Raw genomic sequence first — 19,654 nt, forward strand, 5'->3', positions numbered from 1 at the left:
CAGACTCCAAGATTTATAATTCCTGACACTATGCTTTTGGAAAATGCATGTGCAGAAACTGTGGAAGTTGTAGACCTGATAGTTGGGTGGAGTATAAAAGACTGAAGTCACAAGGGCACTTCATGTGAACAAAATAAAGACTGTGCTGGTTTTGCTTTTGACCAGTGCTTTTTTCTCAACGGCTTAGAAAACAAATACTTTAACTTGTCCACTAACTCTAGCTTTTTCTTTCAGAAATGGTGACGGTAAAGTCCAAAGGAATTTTTTTTTTTTCTAAAAGAAACTATTTTCTTGCTTGCTTGCTGCTGGCTTCCTCTCCTGTGTGATGAAGGTTGGTTGCAACATGCTAGGCATCTTCATTTTCTCTAGACTTGGATATTATTGTCCTGAGCAAAAAAATAAGTGGCAATGCATGGTGAAATGTAATTCTGACTGGAAGCATGCTTCAATTGTTATCGCAATATGAAGTAGAGGTGTTCAGAGTCTTTCCATTCATATTAACCTTAAATGAAGACCCAGAGTCATCAGGTCTTGATCATACAGATGCACGACAGTAAGAGCAGGAAAGAACTTCTTTTTTGTTGTCTTTTCAGACAGGGTCTGGCTCTGCTGCCCAGGCTGGAGTGCAGTGGCATGATCCTAGCTCACTGCAGCCTTAACCTCTTGGCCTCAAATGATCCTCTAGCCTCAGCCTCTCAAGTAAGTGGGACTACAGGCATGTGCCAACACACCCAGCTGTTTTTACATTTTTTTTGTAGTGACAGAGTTTCACTATGTTTCCCAGGCTGGTCTTGGACTCCCACCTTGGCCTCCCAAAGTGTTGGGATTACAGGCATGAGCCACAGTGCCCAGCCATGGGAGGAAATTATTTTTATGAGAACTCAACTTTTGCCAAGGTGAAAGGATTATTCATTTTTTTCGCCCTGTGAACTCAACTCTGTAATGTGCACTTGTTTAGTTTACAGTTTAATGGTGATTTATGATGATCAGGGCTCTTTGATGCCTAGTAGCTGAGCTATTATATTTCATTATCTGGACATGGATACTGTTTACTTCTGGTCTTGAATATGGAGATCAAAATGGTTTGAGGCAGCCAGTTTACTGACCCATTTTCACACCCTTCATTTTCTTCTTGGTGGTACTTGAGTAGTACCTAATTATCTTTTCCTTTAAATATTTCAGGGATGCCCCAGACTTGAAAGAAACCAGGTAACATACTTAAAGTGTGATAGAAAAAAAAAAAGCAAGCTTTATTTTCCTATGTACAGCAGGCTTGAATTTTCTGTAGAAGTCCTAGCAGGAGGCGTTACAGCCTGAGATGTTTGTGTTCTATGCCTCCTCTACGAAAGTGGAACCCGCTATGTTTGCTCAGGCATTTGATTTTCTTTAAGTTATGGAATGTCTTTGACCAGCATAGCAAGGAGCCTAGATTGCAGGTCTTTTTACTCTTCCATACTGGGCCTTGACACCATAAAGGTAAAGCTGGGAAAACAAGAACAGGGTAACTAATAAGAAGTACACACCACACTTCTTTGAAAGAAGTAGGTTGTGGGGAAAAAAAAACCTCATGAAATTTCAACTGACTGAAAAATTTTGGAAATTGATAGATCAGTTTGGGGCTGAGAGGAGAAACATATTATCAGTGCAGAGATTGAAGGAATATGCCACAAAGTCGAGATAGAAAACACTGATATCAGAAAACGTAACTATTAGACTTTTACAACTCCTTTAGGGCGGGTTTCACATGAAAGAGCACTAAGTGTTAGTCCCTCTCTCCTGGCTGTTAGATACCAACTCCTCACTCACAAAAAGTGGCCCCATGAGAAACTGTTATAAAAGCTTCTTGTCAGGTCCCAAGGAACACTCCTTGGAGGGCTAGAAGGACATCCCATGTTTGGACGGTCCAGTTTAGACCACTGAGGACAGTAAGAGATGCGTGAACATAGCTCAGTTCATAGAAAGACTCTATCAGCAGCACTTTTATTAGGAATGCCTCCTATGTGTAAAAATGTTTACTGGTTGTGAGTTTATACGCTGTATTTGCAATCTTGGTGCTTTCTATGGGTCCTAAGCAATTGCATACTCTTGAGGACAGTTCTGGTGATCTGTAACAAGAGCCATTTGTTCCCCTGCTCTTTCTTCCATTTTAATAATTTTTTTTGAGAATCCTCAGTGTTTCCTAGCAAGTCTAAAAGTTCACACGACAGGTGGCAGCCACATAGGAAAATTACCTGGCCTTTCCAGAATTCTCTAACTTACAAAAAGTTCTGTTTTGTGGCTTCGCCCACAGACACTGTTCATTAGTCACACAACAGAATGCCCACACATTCTTTGTAAGGTACTGAGCAAGGAGAGCGTTTGAGAGCCTGACTCTGAGCACACTGCATGCTTTTAATCAGTTGTTGCATAGAAATGTGATTAGTGGTCAAGTAAACTCAAGATTGAACTTTGTTTTTGTTTGTTTGCTTTTTGTTGTTGTTGTTTTAGACAGAGGCTTACTCTGTTGGCCAGGCTGGAGCGCAGTGGCGCGATCTCAGCTCACTGCAGCCTCTGCCTCCCGGGTTCAAGCATTTCTCTTGCCTCAGCCTCTCGAGTAGCTGGAACTACAGGAATGTGCAACCATGCCCGGCTAATTTTTATATTTTTAGTAGAGACGGGGTTTCACCTGTTGGCCAGGCTGGTTTTGAGCTCCTGACCTCAAGTGATCCACCTGCCTCAGCCTCCCAAAGTGCCGGGTTTACAGGTGTGAGCCACTGTGCCCAGCCATGAGATCGAACTTTCATTTGCTTGTTTGTCTCTGTAATTGGCATTCTGTTAAATTAGCAATTTTAGAACTAGAACCTAAATCTTTCTTGCAGTTTGGAACAGTGGTAACCCACTCCTCCTTTTGTGAATGGAAATGTTTCTTCTGGTCCTGCTTCTAAATGTGCAGTGTCTCTTTCTTTCAGACAAATTTGAGAGGGGAAAAAAGACAAAGACAATCTTAAAGGTTAATTAGCAGAGTGGCCTCAGGTTGCGATTCTAGTCTTAACTTTGCCACTTACTATCTAAATGACTTTGGACTAGTCACTTAATCTCTCTGAGCTAAAGATTCTTTAGCTATAAATTAGAGATAGTATCAGCCCTGCCTACCTCAAAGGCTCAAGTGACATGATGTAAAGCCATGAAATGCTTGCTTTTTTTTTTTTTTTTTTTAAGATGGAGTCTTGCTCTGTTGCCCAGGCTGGAGTGCAGTGGCGCGATGTCGGCTCACTGCAAGCTCCGCCTCCCGGGTTCATGCCATTCCCCTGGCTAGGTCTCCTGAGTAGCTGGGACTACAGGCGTCCACCACCATGCCCAGCTGATTTATTTGTATTTTTAGTAGAGATGGGGTTTCACCGTGTTAGCCAGGATGGTCTCGATCTCCTGACTTCGTGATCCACCTGCCTCAGCCTCCCAGAGTGCTGGGATTACAGGTGTGAGCCACCATGCACGGCCAGCCATGAAATGCTATCCAAATGTACGGCATTACAAGTTGCCAAGGATGCTCACGAATACCAGTAAGAACCAAACAAACAATTGCTTCATCTCTGAACAATTTTCCACAAACTGACAAGTCCGACTCAGGAGCTGATTGCAACAGATAAGTCATCCACTCATGAACAGTTAAACTGAATAAGTAAAATTTTGCTCCCAGTAAGGCTTCAGAAGGGCACAGGGAAGGGCACATTGATGATCCACCCTGAAGATACCACCAGATGAGGGTGGGAGCTCTGAGAAAACAGAAGTAAGGCATCTTAGGAGGCCCAGAACTTTTCAAAACAGGGTGGGTAGCTTTTTAAAAAAATCAAAGCTACCACAGAGAGGATCAATGAACAAGTCTTTTATCATGGTAGTTAAGCAAAATAATAATGGAGGAAGATCAACAAAGGCTAAAAACCTCTGCCAAATTATGTTATTTAATATCCAATGGGATGATTCAGAACATTCTTTCCAACCAAACAAAAGCAAAATTCATTTTTTTTTTGTATACAATAAAATGTCCCTTTTCCAACTCATATGCAAATTCAGTAGAATTCTCTCTGGCTACAGAGAGTGAAGCGCAATCAAATTATTGAAGTGTTGTTGCTAAATGCCTAGGCAGATTTCAGACCTCATTCTTTGCATTTCAATTGCACACTACTAAAGCGTATGGCAACTGAAGGAAATCGATCACCAGGTAGACATAACTCAAGATCTCTGGGAACAAGAACTATATTACTAGGAGCCAAGTCTGAATTCTTGGCTCCCTGGAATACAATTCTTTGCCATTAAAATACCTTGGGATTAGTTCTGGCTTTGTGGTCAATTACTGGTTAATTTTGGTAATTCACCTCTTCAGACTGCAATTTCCTTTACCCTAAAGGAAAATGGTTGGATAAGTCCCTTTTCAGTCCCAATGTCCTAGAAGTGTCTGTGAAGGAGGCTTTGAATAGAGAAGTTGTGGCTATCACATTTTTAGGAAGTTGGCAGTTCAAGAATATGATGCTATAGGAATGGAGAGAGTGGGCTTGTCAAAGAGTAGTTGACTTTCAGAAAAATAGAAGATGACACTTAGGGAAAATCTAGGGAGAGACAGGATGAATAAAACTGGACAGCTGAGCAGTCAGATAGAACCTGAAAGGCTTGTGCATACATGAGGAGAGCTGGAGAAACCCAGAGAGCCAGCAGGCTGTATGGAGTAGTAAAATTAAGTCATTTCTACCAGAAGAGTCCAGAATACCAGCAAGTTAGGGTTCAGGTGGCTATAGTTTTCATCTTAAGTCAAGGAATGAATAGAAAGCCTAGGCAGAAAAAACAAACAAGAAAACCTATAAATAGACCAGCAGTGAACCAGGGCAGCAAAGAATGTGAACTAGAGAAAGACATCAAACAAAAGGAATCTTCATCAAAACACCACCTTGTCATTAGCTATTTAGGGAAACATTTAAACTCAGCCACTTAAAAGACAGAACACCAACTTTGTTGAGATATTCATCAATTACTTAGTTGACATCATCATGAAAAAGAGATGAGGCAACATAGGAATTGACTCTTTAAATGATACAATATCATTTAGCAAGTGAGAATAGCTGCAGTCTCATTAGCCAGAATGATTTCTGTGAAGTAATTAATACTCTCTTGCTCATAGGAATTAAAATGTACTGGTGTAGTTGCAGAGTTGTTTTTTGAGTGTTTGAAGTGACTCTGGAGTTCAAGGGCTCATTACTTATCCATCACCAAGGATAAATTGAGGATATGGGGCAAAAAGTAATGTGACATTTCCAATTTCCCATTCTTAGAAAGCTTATCATTCAACGTGAAGACAAAAACTGATGGCTCTAAAGGCAACATAAATATTTAACAGAAAATTAGTGACTATGGAATTTATAAGGACAACCCATGTTCTGATGACTTTCAAAGACATTTCTGCCAATTACTTTAGTCATATTATTTTTCTGTTGAGAAAGCAAATTTGCAATACTGTCACTTACCTTTAAAGGTTGAGTTGACTGCTTATTGCTTTTGGGACTCAGATGTCTTCTTTTTCTTAGTCCCTGAAAATTAAAAAAAAAAAAAAAAAAAAAAAAAGGAGAGAGGATAAGTAGGGAGGGGCAAGAGTTCAGTCCAGTATTCCAAATATTGATATTTCATGTTAAAACAAATCCTGGAATAAGCTAACAACAAAAGGATTTTCTTTCACTTGAAGAAGAAATCTGTGGCTTAAGGATAGTATTTAGTGGAGACTCGAAACAAGTGGTTTAAAAACCACCTGAAAAGTAATTATTTGATTCTTATGAAGTTCAAATTTCCAATGAATCATTTTAAAAGGAACCATATATTTCAGGACATAATTAGTCAAAACTTTGAGACAAAAAATATCCATCTGGAAGATATATTTTTTAAAATGGAGATTTGCAGGATAATTTTACCAGCCTGTAAAATTTCTCAAATGCTTTCTATATGTAGAACTGCCATAATGACAAAGTAGCTAGGGGAGGGAGGTCCAGCAATCGGCTGCACCAGGAGGGATGTGACAGAAGGGGATGATGCTTTGCCTGCTGTGTCAGTCAACCCCAGCCTGGTGATGAATGAGGTGACAGATATGGTGGCCTTCCTCACTCTCATGTACTTAAGCAGGAATTGAAAGTCACTTTGTTTAAACATAATTTCCAGGAACGAAGCAAGTGTATTAAACTGAAATAGTGTTGAATTGAATGATACCAAGTACAAATTACTTCTAGACCAAAGACGAGTGTTATTTTTATTCCTGTAAAACGAAAGGCAAGAAAACAAAATAACATCCTAGGTATAGACAATAATGAGCTCCTTTGGAAAAACAAAACAAAACAAAACAAAACAGGAAAATCTCCTCAGTCATACCTAAGCCTGCCTTTTTCTATAAAAGCTTAGAAGATTATCAAGTTAAATTGCTAGTATTTTATTACAGAGAAACAATATTCAAAGCTGGAAGTGAAAGGAAGATTAACAAAAATCAAGAGTGTTTCTGGTTATCACGGTGATTTTCTTAGCCATAAATAGGATTCTGAATCTAAAGAAACAGGATGCTGTTTGGCACATCACAGTATAAACTTGCTAAATAGTAAGTTTATATATTCTAATATAAATAGGCTTCTAAGATATTTTCCTTACTATAAGCAGTGGCTTAGATATAAGAAGACTCTGGCTAATCTTCTAGAGCAGTTTGTTGGCACGAAATAGACCTTGTAAATATTTTATGTATGTCCTTTCAGACTGACTAATCTGAGAACAAAGGTTTTCAATTGTACCTTGAAAGTTTATCCTTAAGAAATGGTGTACTCTGTATTTTAGAGTTACAATCATTGTAGAACATTCCTATCTATAAGTTTTGAAATTGAATGACAGGACTGTCAGTAGTAGTGGTGTCTGTCTGTTTCCATGTCAGTGGGTAATGGCAATTTTTGTTTTTTTTGTTTTTTTTTTTGTTTGTTTTTTTGAGCCTCAAGCATTTAGCACCTAGTAACTTTAATCTGAATCCCCTGAATTTCTGAAATCATACTTTTTACTTGTGTAAAGAAATGGGTATCTATTTCTGTAAAGAAGGTTACAATCTTTCATAACTAAAGGACAATTTAAAACATTTGTTTTGTAATATTGAAATGTTTTGAAATAAAATATCTGGTCATAATGTTGCCTAATTATTCTGTTACTAAGACTAATACTTTGGAATTCATTATTCAGCCATTAAAGAAACCTTTGTTTCAACTGTAAGAAGCAGCACATAAATTGTTCTTACTTGTCTATTCTTTTTTTAAAAAGTCCTGCAGAAATATGGTGACTTTTTAATCTACATTTTCTGAAAGTAAGCAAGAGAAGGGAAAAATTACTATTTTTGAATATATGAGGTATCAAAAATTTCCTTCATATAAAAGCTTCTAATTTTTGGTACAATTATTTGATAATAGACCATGGACAGGACTCCTTAGTATTTTGCAATGTTCCTTCAAATTATTGTTTTCTACTCAGTCTGATGATAAGTGGTCCACTATAGTAATTAGTTTTTTCTATCCCTCTGGATAGTCAGATTTTTTTTGTTTAACTTTTTTAATACATTAATTCATGTAATTTCTAGCTATGTCATTGACTAATTTAGCCATATATGTTTATATGTATATAATATTGACTAATATTCTGCCTATTCACAGAAACGTGATGTAATTCCAAATTCTTAGTCTGACAAATTTAAACCATGCAGTACAGGCAAACATCAATAAACAGAACAGATACCAATCTGAGGAATATACAAAGAAAAACTAAAAAATCTCAAACTTGTACTGGAGGCAGTTTCTTATGGGAAAAAGATACTTTGATCGGAAGACAGATAAGTCAGATCTATTAAATTATAACGAGCCCACAGTCCAGCTTAAGTAAAATTCTATAGATGCGATCTTAATATGGATCTCACGTTGATGAGATTTTAAGTGTTTCATTCCTGCATAAGGTTATCTGTGTTCTGCTTATATTTGTTTTCTAGCAGTTAGTTTTTCACAGTGTGGCTTTGCCACACTCAGAAACAAAGAAACATCATCATTATTATTACTATGATAACATTTGCATAGAAGACAGTAGCAGGTGCAGAGTCCACAATTAATATGAATTCCACTGCAGTGTACGAGATGGATCGCAGAAGACAGGCAAAGTGCATTCAACCATGAACAAATAAAATGCATGAAACTGAGCATGCTCACACTATCAATTCAAAACAATGCAAAATACTATTTTCAGACTAGTTTCTGTCATTTGACCTGAATTACAGAAGAACACTGGCAAAGTTGTCAATAATCTACAAGCTAATCTGAGCAAGAAGAAAGCACATTCTCTCTAGGTATAGGATGAATAATGGCAACACAGTGCAAACCTATCTGCTGTGTTAAAGAGCCGTTAGCCTTCATTCTGATGACTCCTTGCTGTACTCAGGGCCCTGCCTTTGTGCTCTAACAGCTCCTGGTACATACTAGATTCTATTAAAAAGATCTGTCTTATTTATTTTACTATTTCAATTTTTTGTTGTGAAAAATTTAAACACACAGAAAATGTCAATGAATAATACAAACAAATTTGTAAACTTATCACCCAGATTTAATCATTAATATTTGCCATATTTGCAATATCTTATTTATTTTTTGAAATGGAGTTTTGCTGTTGTTGCCCAGGCTGGAGTGCAATGGCACGATCTTGGTTCACTGTAATCTCCACCTCCAGGGTTCAAGCAATTCTTGTGCCTCCCGAGTAGCTGGGATTACAGGCATGGTCCACCACACCTTGCTAATTTTGTATTTTTAGTAGAAACAGGGTTTCACCATGTTGGCCAGGCTGGTCTCTAACTCCTGACCTTAAGTGATGCACCCACCTCGGCCTCCCAAAGTGCTGGGAATACAGGTGTGAGCTACCGTGCCCAGACATATTATCTTATATCTATCATATATGCCTACATGACCAGACCATTAGAGAGTAAGATTTCAATATGAATCTCCTAAGAATAACCAATATAACCACAACACAATTAACACACCTAAGAAAAGAACAATGAATCAATGTCTAATATTTATTCTGTATTCAAATTCACCTAATTATCTTAAAAATGTCTGCTCTGGCTGTGATTTTTTTTTTCTTCTTTTTAACCAGTAGCTGATTTAGTTTCTCTTAATTGGCTACTGGTTAAAAAATGGGCCATCTCCTGCCTTACAAGAGACCCTGAAGGAAGCACTAAACATGGAAAGGAACAACCGGTACCAGCCATTGCAAAAACATGCCAAAATGTAAAGACCATCAAGGCTAGGAAGAAACTGCATCAACTAATGAGCAAAATAACCAGTTAATATCATAATGGCAGGATCAAGTTCACACATAACAATCTTAACCTTAAATGTAAATGGACTAAATGCTCCAATTAAAAGACACAGACTGGCAAACTGGATAAAGAGTCAAGACCCATCAGTCTGCTGTATTCAGGAGACCCATCTCACACGCAGAGACATACATAGGCTCAAAATAAAGGGATGGAGGAAGATTTACCAAGCAAATGGAGAACCAAAAAAAGCGGGGGTTGCAATACTAGTCTCTGATAAAACAGACTTTAAACCATCAAAGATCAAAAGAGACAAAGAAGGCCATTACATAATGGTAAAGGGATCAATTCAACAGGAAGAGCTAACTATCCTAAATATATATGCACCCAATACAGGAGCACCCAGATTCATAAAGCAAGTCCTTAGAGACTTACAAAGAGACTTAGACTCCCATACAATAATAATGGGAGACTTCAACACTCCACTGTCAACATTAGACAGATCAACGAGACAGAAAGTTAACAAGGATATCCAGGAATTGAACTCATCTCTGCAGCAAGCAGACCTAATAGACATCTATAGAACTCTCCACCCCAAATCAACAGAATATACATTCTTCTCAGCACCACATCGTACTTACTCCAAAATTGACCACGTAATTGGAAGTAAAGCACTCCTCAGCAAATGTACAAGAACAGAAATTATAACAAACTGTCTCTCAGACCACAGTGCAATCAAATTAGAACTCAGGACTAAGAAACTCAATCAAAACCGCTCAACTACATGGAAACTGAACAACCTGCTCCTAAATGACTACTGGGTACATAACGAAATGAAGGCAGAAATAAAGATGTTCTTTGAAACCAATGAGAACAAAGATACAACATACCAGAATCTCTGGGACACATTTAAAGCAGTGTGTAGAGGGAACTTTATAGCACTAAATGCCCACAAGAGAAAGCAGGAAAGATCTAAAATTGACACTCTAACATCGCAATTAAAAGAACTAGAGAAGCAAGAGCAAACACATTCGAAAGCTAGCAGAAGGCAAGAAATAACTAAGATCAGAGCAGAACTGAAGGAGATAGAGACACAAAAAACCCTTCAAAAAATCAATGAATCCAGGAGTTGGTATTTTGAAAAGATCAACAAAATTGACAGACCACTATCAAGACTAATAAAGAAGAAAAGAGAGAAGAATCAAATCGACGCAATTAAAAATGATAAAGGGGATATCACCACCGACCCCACAGAAATACAAACTACCATCAGAGAATACTATAAACACCTCTACGCAAATAAACTGGAAAATCTAGAAGAAATGGATAATTTCCTGGACACTTACACTCTTCCAAGACTAAAGCAGGAAGAAGTTGAATCCCTGAATAGACCAATAGTAGGCTCTGAAATTGAGGCAATAATTAATAGCCTACCAACCAAAAAAAGTCCAGGACCAGATGGATTCACAGCTGAATTCTACCAGAGGTACAAGGAGGAGCTGGTACCATTCCTTCTGAAACTATTCCAATCAATAGAAAAAGAGGGAATCCTCCCTAACTCATTTTATGAGGCCAACATCATCCTGATACCAAAGCCTGGCAGAGACACAACAAAAAAAGAGAATTTTAGACCAATATCCCTGATGAACATCGATGCAAAAATCCTCAATAAAATACTGGCAAACCGGATTCAGCAGCACATCAAAAAGCTTATCCACCATGATCAAGTGGGCTTCATCCCTGGGATGCAAGGCTGGTTCAACATTCGCAAATCAATAAACATAATCCAGCATATAAACAGAACCAAAGACAAGAACCACATCATTATCTCAATAGATGCAGAAAGGCTTTTGACAAAATTCAACAGCCCTTCATGCTAAAAACGCTCAATAAATTCGGTATTCATGGAACGTACCTCAAAATCATAAGAGCTATTTATGACAAACCCACAGCCAATATCATACTGAATGGGCAAAAACTGGAAAAATTTCCTTTGAAAACTGGCACAAGACAGGGATGCCCTCTCTCACCACTCCTATTCAACATAGTGTTGGAAGTTCTGGCTAGGGCAATCAGGCAAGAGAAAGAAATCAAGGGGATTCAGTTAGGAAAAGAAGAAGTCAAATTGTCCCTGTTTGCAGATGACATGATTGTATATTTAGAAAACCCCATTGTCTCAGCCCAAAATCTCCTTAAGCTGATAAGCAACTTCAGCAAAGTCTCAGGATACAAAATTAATGTGCAAAAATCACAAGCATTCTTATACACCAGTGACAGTCAAACAGAGAGTCAAATCAGGAATGAACTTCCATTCACAATTGCTTCAAAGAGAATAAAATACCTAGGAATCCAACTTACAAGGGATGTAAAGGACCTCTTCAAGGAGAACTACAAACCACTGCTCAGTGAAATAAAAGAGGACACAAACAAATGGAAGAACATACCATGCTCATGGATAGGAAGAATCAATATCGTGAAAATGGCCATACTGCCCAAGGTAATTTATAGATTCAATGGCATCCCCATCAAGCTACCAATGAGCTTCTTCACAGAATTGGAAAAAACTGCTTTAAAGTTCATATGGAACCAAAAAAGAGCCCGCATCTCCAAGACAATCCTAAGTCAAAAGAACAAAGCTGGAGGCATCACGCTACCTGACTTCAAACTATACTACAAGGCTACAGTAACCAAAACAGCATGGTACTGGTACCAAAACAGAGATATAGACCAATGGAACAGAACAGAGTCCTCAGAAATAATAGCACACATCTACAGCCATCTGATCTTTGACAAACCTGAGAGAAACAAGAAATGGGGAAAGGATTCCCTATTTAATAAATGGTGCTGGGAAAATTGGCTAGCCATAAGTAGAAAGCTGAAACTGGATCCTTTCCTTACTCCTTATACGAAAATTAATTCAAGATGGATTAGAGACTTAAATGTTAGACCTAATACCATAAAAATCCTAGAGGAAAACCTAGGTAGTACCATTCAGGACATAGGCATGGGCAAAGACTTCATGTCTAAAACACCAAAAGCAAAGGCAGCAAAAGCCAAAATTGACAAATGGGATCTCATTAAACTAAAAAGCTTCTGCACAGCAAAAGAAACTACCATCAGAGTGAACAGGCAACCTACAGAATGGGAGAAAATTTTTGCAATCTACTCATCTGACAAAGGGCTAATATCCAGAACCTACAAAGCACTCAAACAAATTTACAAGAAAAAAACAAACAACCCCATCAAAAAGTGGGCAAAGGATATGAACAGACATTTCTCAAAAGAAGACATTCATACAGCCAACAGACACATGAAAAAATGCTCATCATCACTGGCCATCAGAGAAATGCAAATCAAAACCACAATGAGATACCATCTCACACCAGTTAGAATGGCGATCATTCAAAAGTCAGGAAACAACAGGTGCTGGAGAGGATGTGGAGAAATAGGAACACTTTTACACTGTTGGTGGGAGTGTAAACTAGTTCAACCATTATGGAAAACAGTATGGCGATTCCTCAAGGATCTAGAACTAGATGTACCATATGACCCAGCCATCCCATTACTGGGTATATACCCAAAGGATTATAAATTATGCTGCTATAAAGACACATGCACACGTATGTTTATTGCAGCACTATTCACAATAGCAAAGACTTGGAATCAACCCAAATGTCCATCAGTGACAGATTGGATTAAGAAAATGTGGCACATATACACCATGGAATACTATGCAGCCATAAAAAAGGATGAGTTTGTGTCCTTTGTAGGGACATGGATGCAGCTGGAAACCATCATTCTCAGCAAACTATCACAAGAACAGAAAACCAAACACCGCATGTTCTCACTCATAGGCGGGAACTGAACAATGAGATCACTTGGACTCGGGAAGGGGAACATCACACACTGGGGCCTATCATGGGGAGGGGGGTGGGGGGAGGGATTGCATTGGGAGTTATACCTGATGTAAATGACGAGTTGATGGGTGCAGCACACCAACATGGCACAAGTATACATATGTAGCAAACCTGCACGTTGTGCACATGTACCCTACAACTTGAAGTTTAATAATAATAAATAAATTAAAAAAAAAAATGGGCCATCTGGCTCAGACACAAAGATCCTACTTAAAAATAGCTTAAACAAAAGTATTTATCTCTCATTTAACAGTCTGGAGATGTGCCAGAACAGGGCACTTTGGGTGGCTCTTCCATCCTCAGCTCATGGCTTCATCTCTCAGTTGAAATATGGCAACTCTAGCCCCATGGTCATGCTATAGAGAAGGCACAGGGGAGCACACACTCCTGGGGCATGATCCAGATGTTGTAGACACAATTTCTTTTCACATTCCATCATACAGGATGTTGACACATAATCCTACTATTTGCAGCAGAGGCTGAGAAAAACAGGCCTTATTATTGGGGGCCATGTGTCTAGATTTCCCTGGACCTGTGAATCTTGTGTATAAAGGAAGAATATTTTAAGGGCTGCAATTAGCTTTCTCTGCTATGAGGTATTTCTGGAAATGACTGAGCTATGACAAACTATATTAAAATTAATTCCCAAGACACTGCAACATAATGATGGGTTTAGGCTTATTAATGGTTAAGACTGCTTTTCTCTTGCACTGAATAAGCTTCATGTTATTAATATTCATTTTGAGTTCATCAACGTATTTTTTTTTTAGATTTTCTTTGTCCTTCCTTGTCAGTGTATAAGCTGTCCATGCTCATTAATGGAACCATGCTTTCTTCCCTTACTGATTTTTATTGCTTATTATGTTTTTTAAAGTAAAATTTATTTAAGTATAATATACATGAAAGAAAGTTCACAAATCATAATTTACAGCATATGGTGAAACCAGTAAAACATACTTGTAAACACCACTTGGATCAAGAAATGGAACATGTCAGTGTTCTAGAAGCATTTTTGGTAACCTCTAAATATTACTTCTTTCTTCTCCCAAAGATAACTATTATTCCGACCTTTGACACTATGGTTCAACATTGTATGTTTTTGAATTTTATATACACAAAATCATTCAATATACATTCCTTTTTGTCTGACATTTCTTGTTCAATAGTACACTTATGAGATTCACTGATATTATTGCATGTAGCAGTAGATCATTTTCATTGCCTGTGGGACTGTATGAACATATTATAATTTACTTGTCCATTAAATAATTGATGAATACCTGGATTGCTTCTAGTTTTTGGCTACTACAAATACAGTCACTCAGATCATTATTGTATGTATATTTTGGTGCACATATGTATATATTTGTTACATATATATAGTTCTTGGGAATGAAATTGCTGGTTTATGGGATAATTAGTATGTGTATATTCATTTTTCTTGCCTTATTTCACGCAGACTTCTAGTACAATGTTGAATAGAAGTCATCATAAAGAGAATTCTTGTTTTGCTCAGGTCTTCAAGGAAAAAACTTCCACCACTGCACCTACTTCACCATTAAGTATGATATCGTTTGCTTTAGGAGTTTTGCAAATATCATTTGTCAGATTAAAAAAATTCTTCGGAGGTGGTGCCAAGATGGCCAAATAGGAACAGCTGCAGCCTCAAGCTCTCAGCATGAACGACACAGAAGATGGGTGATTTCTGCATTTCCAACTGAGGTACTGGGTTCATCTCACTGGGGAGTGTCAGACAGTGGGTGCAGGACAGTGGGTGTAGCCCAACGAGTGAGAGCCGAAGCAGGGAGAGCCATCCCCTCACCCAGGAAGTGCAAGGGGGGAGGGAATTCCCTTTCCTAGCCAGGGGAAACCGTGACACACAACACCTGGAAAATCGGGTCACTCCCACCCTAATACTGTACTTTACCAAGGGTCTTAGCAAACAGCACACCAAGAAATTATATCCCATGCCTGGCTCAGAGGGTCCCATGCCCATAGAGCCTCCCTCATTGCCAGCACAGCAGTCTGAGATCTAAAAGCAAGGCGGCAGTGAAGCTAGGGGAGGGGTGCCCGCCATTGCTGAGACTTAAGTAGGTAAACAAAGCAGCCAGGATGCTCGAACTGGATGGAGCCCACCACAGCTCAAGGAGGCCTGCCTGCCTCTGTAGACTCCACCTCTGGGGACAGGGCATAGCTAAACAAAAGGCAGCAGAAACCTCTGCAGATGTAAATGTCCCTGTCTGACAGCTTTGAAGAGAGCAGTGGTTCTCCCAGCATGGAGTTTGAGATCTGAGAATGGACAGACTGCCTGCTCAAGTGGGTCCCTGACCCCTGAGTAGCCTAACTGGGAGACATCCCCGACTAGGGGCAAACTGATACCTCACACCTCACATGGTCAGGTACACTTCTGAGACAAAGCTTCCTGAGGAATGATCAGACAGCAACATTTGCTGTTCAGCAATATTCACTCTTCTGTAGCCTCCGCTGCTGATACCCAGGCAAACAGGGTCTGGAGCGGACCTCAAGCAAACTCCAACAGACCTGCAGCTGAGGGTCCTGACCATTAGAAGGAAAACTAACAAACAGAAAGGACATCCACACCAAAACCCCATCTGTACATCACCATCATCAAAGACCAAAGGTAGATAAAACCACAAAGATGGGGAAAAAGCAGGGTAGAAAAGCTGGAAATTCTAAAATTCAGAGCACCTCTCTCCCTCCAAAGGAACACAGCTCCTCGCCAGCAACAGAACAAAGCTGGATGGAGAATGACTTTGATGAGTTGAGAGAAGAAGGCTTCAGACAATCAAACTTCTCCAAGCTAAAGGAGGAAGTACAAACCCAGAGTGAAGAAACTAAAAACATTGAAAAAAGAATGGATGAATGGATAACTAGAATAATCAATGCAGAGAAGACCTTAAAAGAACTGATAGAGATGAAAACCATAACATGAGAACTACGTGACAAATGCATGAGCTTCAGTAACTGACTTGATCAACTGGAAGAAAGAGTATCAGCGATTGAAGATCAAATGAATGAAATGAAGCGAGAAGTGAAGTGTAGAGAAAAAAGAGTAAAAAGAAATGAACAAAGCCTCCAAGAAATATGGGACTATGTGAAAAAACAAAACCTACGTCTGATTGGTGTACCTGAAAGTGATGGGGAGAATAGAATATTATCCAGGAGAACTTCCCCAACCTAGCAAGGCAGGCCAACATTCAAATTCAGGAAATACAGAGAACGCCACAAAGATATTCCTTGAGAAGAGCAACTCTAAGACACATAATTGTTAGTTTCACCAAAGTAGAAATGAAGGAGAAAATGTTAAGGGCAGCCAGAGAGAAAGGTTGGGTTACACACAAAGGGAAGCCCATCAGACTAACAGCAGATCTCTTGGCAGAAACTCTACAAGCCAGAAGAGAGTGGGGGCCAATATTCAACATTCTTAAAGAAAAGAATTTTCAACCCAGAATTCATATCCAGCCAAACTAAGTTTCATCAGTGAAGGAGAAATAAAATCCTTTACAGACAAGCAAATGCTGAGAGATTTTGTCACCACCAGACCTGCCCTACAAGAGCTCCTGAAGGAAGCACTAAACATGAAAAGGAACAACCAGTACCAGCCACTGCAAAAACATGCCAAATTGTAAAGACCATCAATGCTAGGAAGAAACTGCATCAACTAACAAGCAAAATAACCAGCTAACATGACAGGATCGAGTTCACACATAACAATATTAACCTTAAATGTAAATGGGTTAAATGTTCCAATTAAAAGACACAGACTGGCAAATTAGATAAAGAGTTAAGACCCATCAGTTTGCTATATTCAGGAGACCCATCTCACATGCAGAGACACATATAGGCTCAAAATAAAGAGATGGAAGAAGATCTACCAAGCAAATGGAAAACAAAAAAAGGCAGGGGTTGCATCCTAGTCTCTGATACAACAGACTTTAAACCAACAAAGATCAAAAGAGACTAAGAAGACCATTACATAATGGTAAAGGGATCAATTCAACAAGAAGAGCTAACTATCCTAAACATATATGCACCCAATACAGGAGCACCCAGATTCATAAAGCAAGTCCTAAGAGACTTACAAAGAGAATTAGACTCCCACACAATAGTAATGGGAGACTTTAACACCCCACTGTCAACATTAGACAGATCAATGAGACAGAAAGTTAACAAGGATATCCAGAAATTGAACTGAACTCTGCACCAAGCAGACCTAATAGAAATCTACAGAACTCTCCACCCCAAATCAACAGAATATACATTCTTCACAGCAACACATTGCCCTTATTCCAAAATTGACCACATAGTTGGAAGTAAAGCACTCTTCAGCAAATGTAAAAGGACAGAAATTACAACAAACTGTCTTTCAGACCATAGTGCAATCAAACTAGAACTCAGGATTAAGAAACTCACTCAAAGCCACATAACTACATGGAAACTGAACAACCTGCTCCTTAGGTACTAGTGAGTACCTAATGAAATGAAGGCAGAAATAAAGATGTTCTTTGAAACCAATGAGAACAAAGATACAACATACCAGAATCTCTGGGACACATTTAAAGCAGTGTGTAGAGGGAACTTTATAGCACTAAATGCCCACAAGAGAAAGCAGGAAAGATCTAAAATTGACACCCTAACATCACAATTAAAAGAACTAGAGAAGCAAGAGCAAACACATTCAAAAGTTAGCAGAAGGCAAGAAATAACTAAGATCAGAGCAGAACTGAAGGAGATAGAGGCACAAAAAACCCTTCAAAAAATCAATGAATCCAGGAGCTGGTTTATGGAAAAGATCAACAAAATTGATAGACCACTATCAAGACTAATAAAGAAGAAAAGAGAGAAGAATCAAATAGATACAATAAAAAATGATAAAGGGGATATCACCATCGACCCCACACAAATACAAACTACCATCAGAGAATACTATAAACATCTCTACGCAAATAAACTGGAAAGCCTAGAAGAAATGGATAAATTCCTGGACACATACACTCTCCCAAGACTAAAGCAGGAAGAAGTTGAATCCCTGAATAGACCAATAGTAGGCTCTGAAATTGAGGCAATAATTAATAGCCTACCAACCAAAAAAAGTCCAGGACCAGATGGATTCACAGCCGGATTCTACCAGAGGTACAAAGAGGAGCTGGTACCACTCCTCCTGAAACTATTCCAATCAATAGAAAAAGAGGGAATCCTCCCTAACTCATTTTATGAGGCCAACATCATCCTGATACCAGAGCCTGGCAGAGACACACACAAAAAGAGATTTTTGGACCAGTGTCCCTGATGACCATGGATGCAAAAATCCTCAATAAAATAGTGGCAATACGAATCCAGCAGCACATCAGCAAGCTTATCCACCATGATCAAGTGGGGTTGATCCTTGGGATACAAGGCTGGTTCAACATATGCAAATCAATAAACGTAATCAGCAAAAAAACAGAACCAAAGACTAAAACCACATGATTATCTCAATAGATGCAGAAAAGGCCTTTGACAAAATTCAACAGCCCTTCATGCTAAAAACTCTCAATAAATTCAGTATTGATGGAACGTATCTCAAAATAATAAGAGCTATTTATGACAAACCCACAGCCAGTATTATACTAAATGGGCAAAAACTGGAAGCATACCCCTTGAAAACTGGCACAAGACAGGGATGCCTTCTCTCACCACTCCTATTCAACATAGTGTTGGAAGTTCTGGCCAGGGCAATCAGGCTAGAGAAAGAAATAAAGGGTATTCAATTAGGAAAAGAGGAAGTCAAATTGTCACTGTTTGCAGATGACAGGATTGTATATTTAGAAAACCCCATCATCTCAGACCAAAATCTCCTTAAACTGATAAGCAACTGCAGCAGTCTCAAGATACAAAATCAATGTGCAAAAATCACAAGCATTCTTATACACCAATAACAGACAAACAGAGAGCCAAATCATGAATTAACTCCCATTCACAATTGTTTCAAAGAGAATAAAATACCTAGGAATCCAGCTTACAAGGGATGTGAAGGACCTCTTCAATGAGGACTACAAACCACTGCTCAATGAAATAAAAGAGGACACAAACAAATGGAAGAACATTCCATGCTCATGGATAGGAAGAATCAACATTGTGAAAATGGCCATACTGCCCAGGGTAATTTATGGATTCAATGCCATCCCCATTAAGCTACCTATGACTTTCTTCACAGAATTGGAAAAAATTACATTAAAGTTCATATGGAACCAAAAAAGAGTCCGCATTGCCAAGACAATCCTAAGCCGAAAGAACAAAGCTGGAGGCATCACACTACCTGACTTCAAACTATACTACAAGGCTACAGTAACCAAAACAGCATGGTACTGGTACCAAAACAGAGATATAGACCAATGGAACAGAACAG

General features: G+C 38.8%; 1 protein-coding gene across 2 annotated transcripts in view; it reads right to left on the reverse strand.

Annotated features, from left to right (window-relative positions):
* The window catches only part of LMNTD1 (lamin tail domain containing 1), a 245,139-nt gene that overhangs the window by 82,868 nt on the left and 142,617 nt on the right, over positions 1–19,654 (reverse strand). For both annotated transcript variants that reach the window (XM_073020566.1, XM_073020567.1), the window contains exon 8: positions 5,493–5,555. In XM_073020566.1, the coding sequence (XP_072876667.1) occupies positions 5,515–5,555 (41 nt within the window). In that variant the 3' untranslated portion in view covers positions 5,493–5,514. The remainder of the gene's footprint in view (positions 1–5,492; positions 5,556–19,654) is intronic.

The sequence above is a fragment of the Chlorocebus sabaeus genome, chromosome 11, assembly GCF_047675955.1.
Source record: "Chlorocebus sabaeus isolate Y175 chromosome 11, mChlSab1.0.hap1, whole genome shotgun sequence".
NCBI lineage: Eukaryota > Metazoa > Chordata > Mammalia > Primates > Cercopithecidae > Chlorocebus > Chlorocebus sabaeus.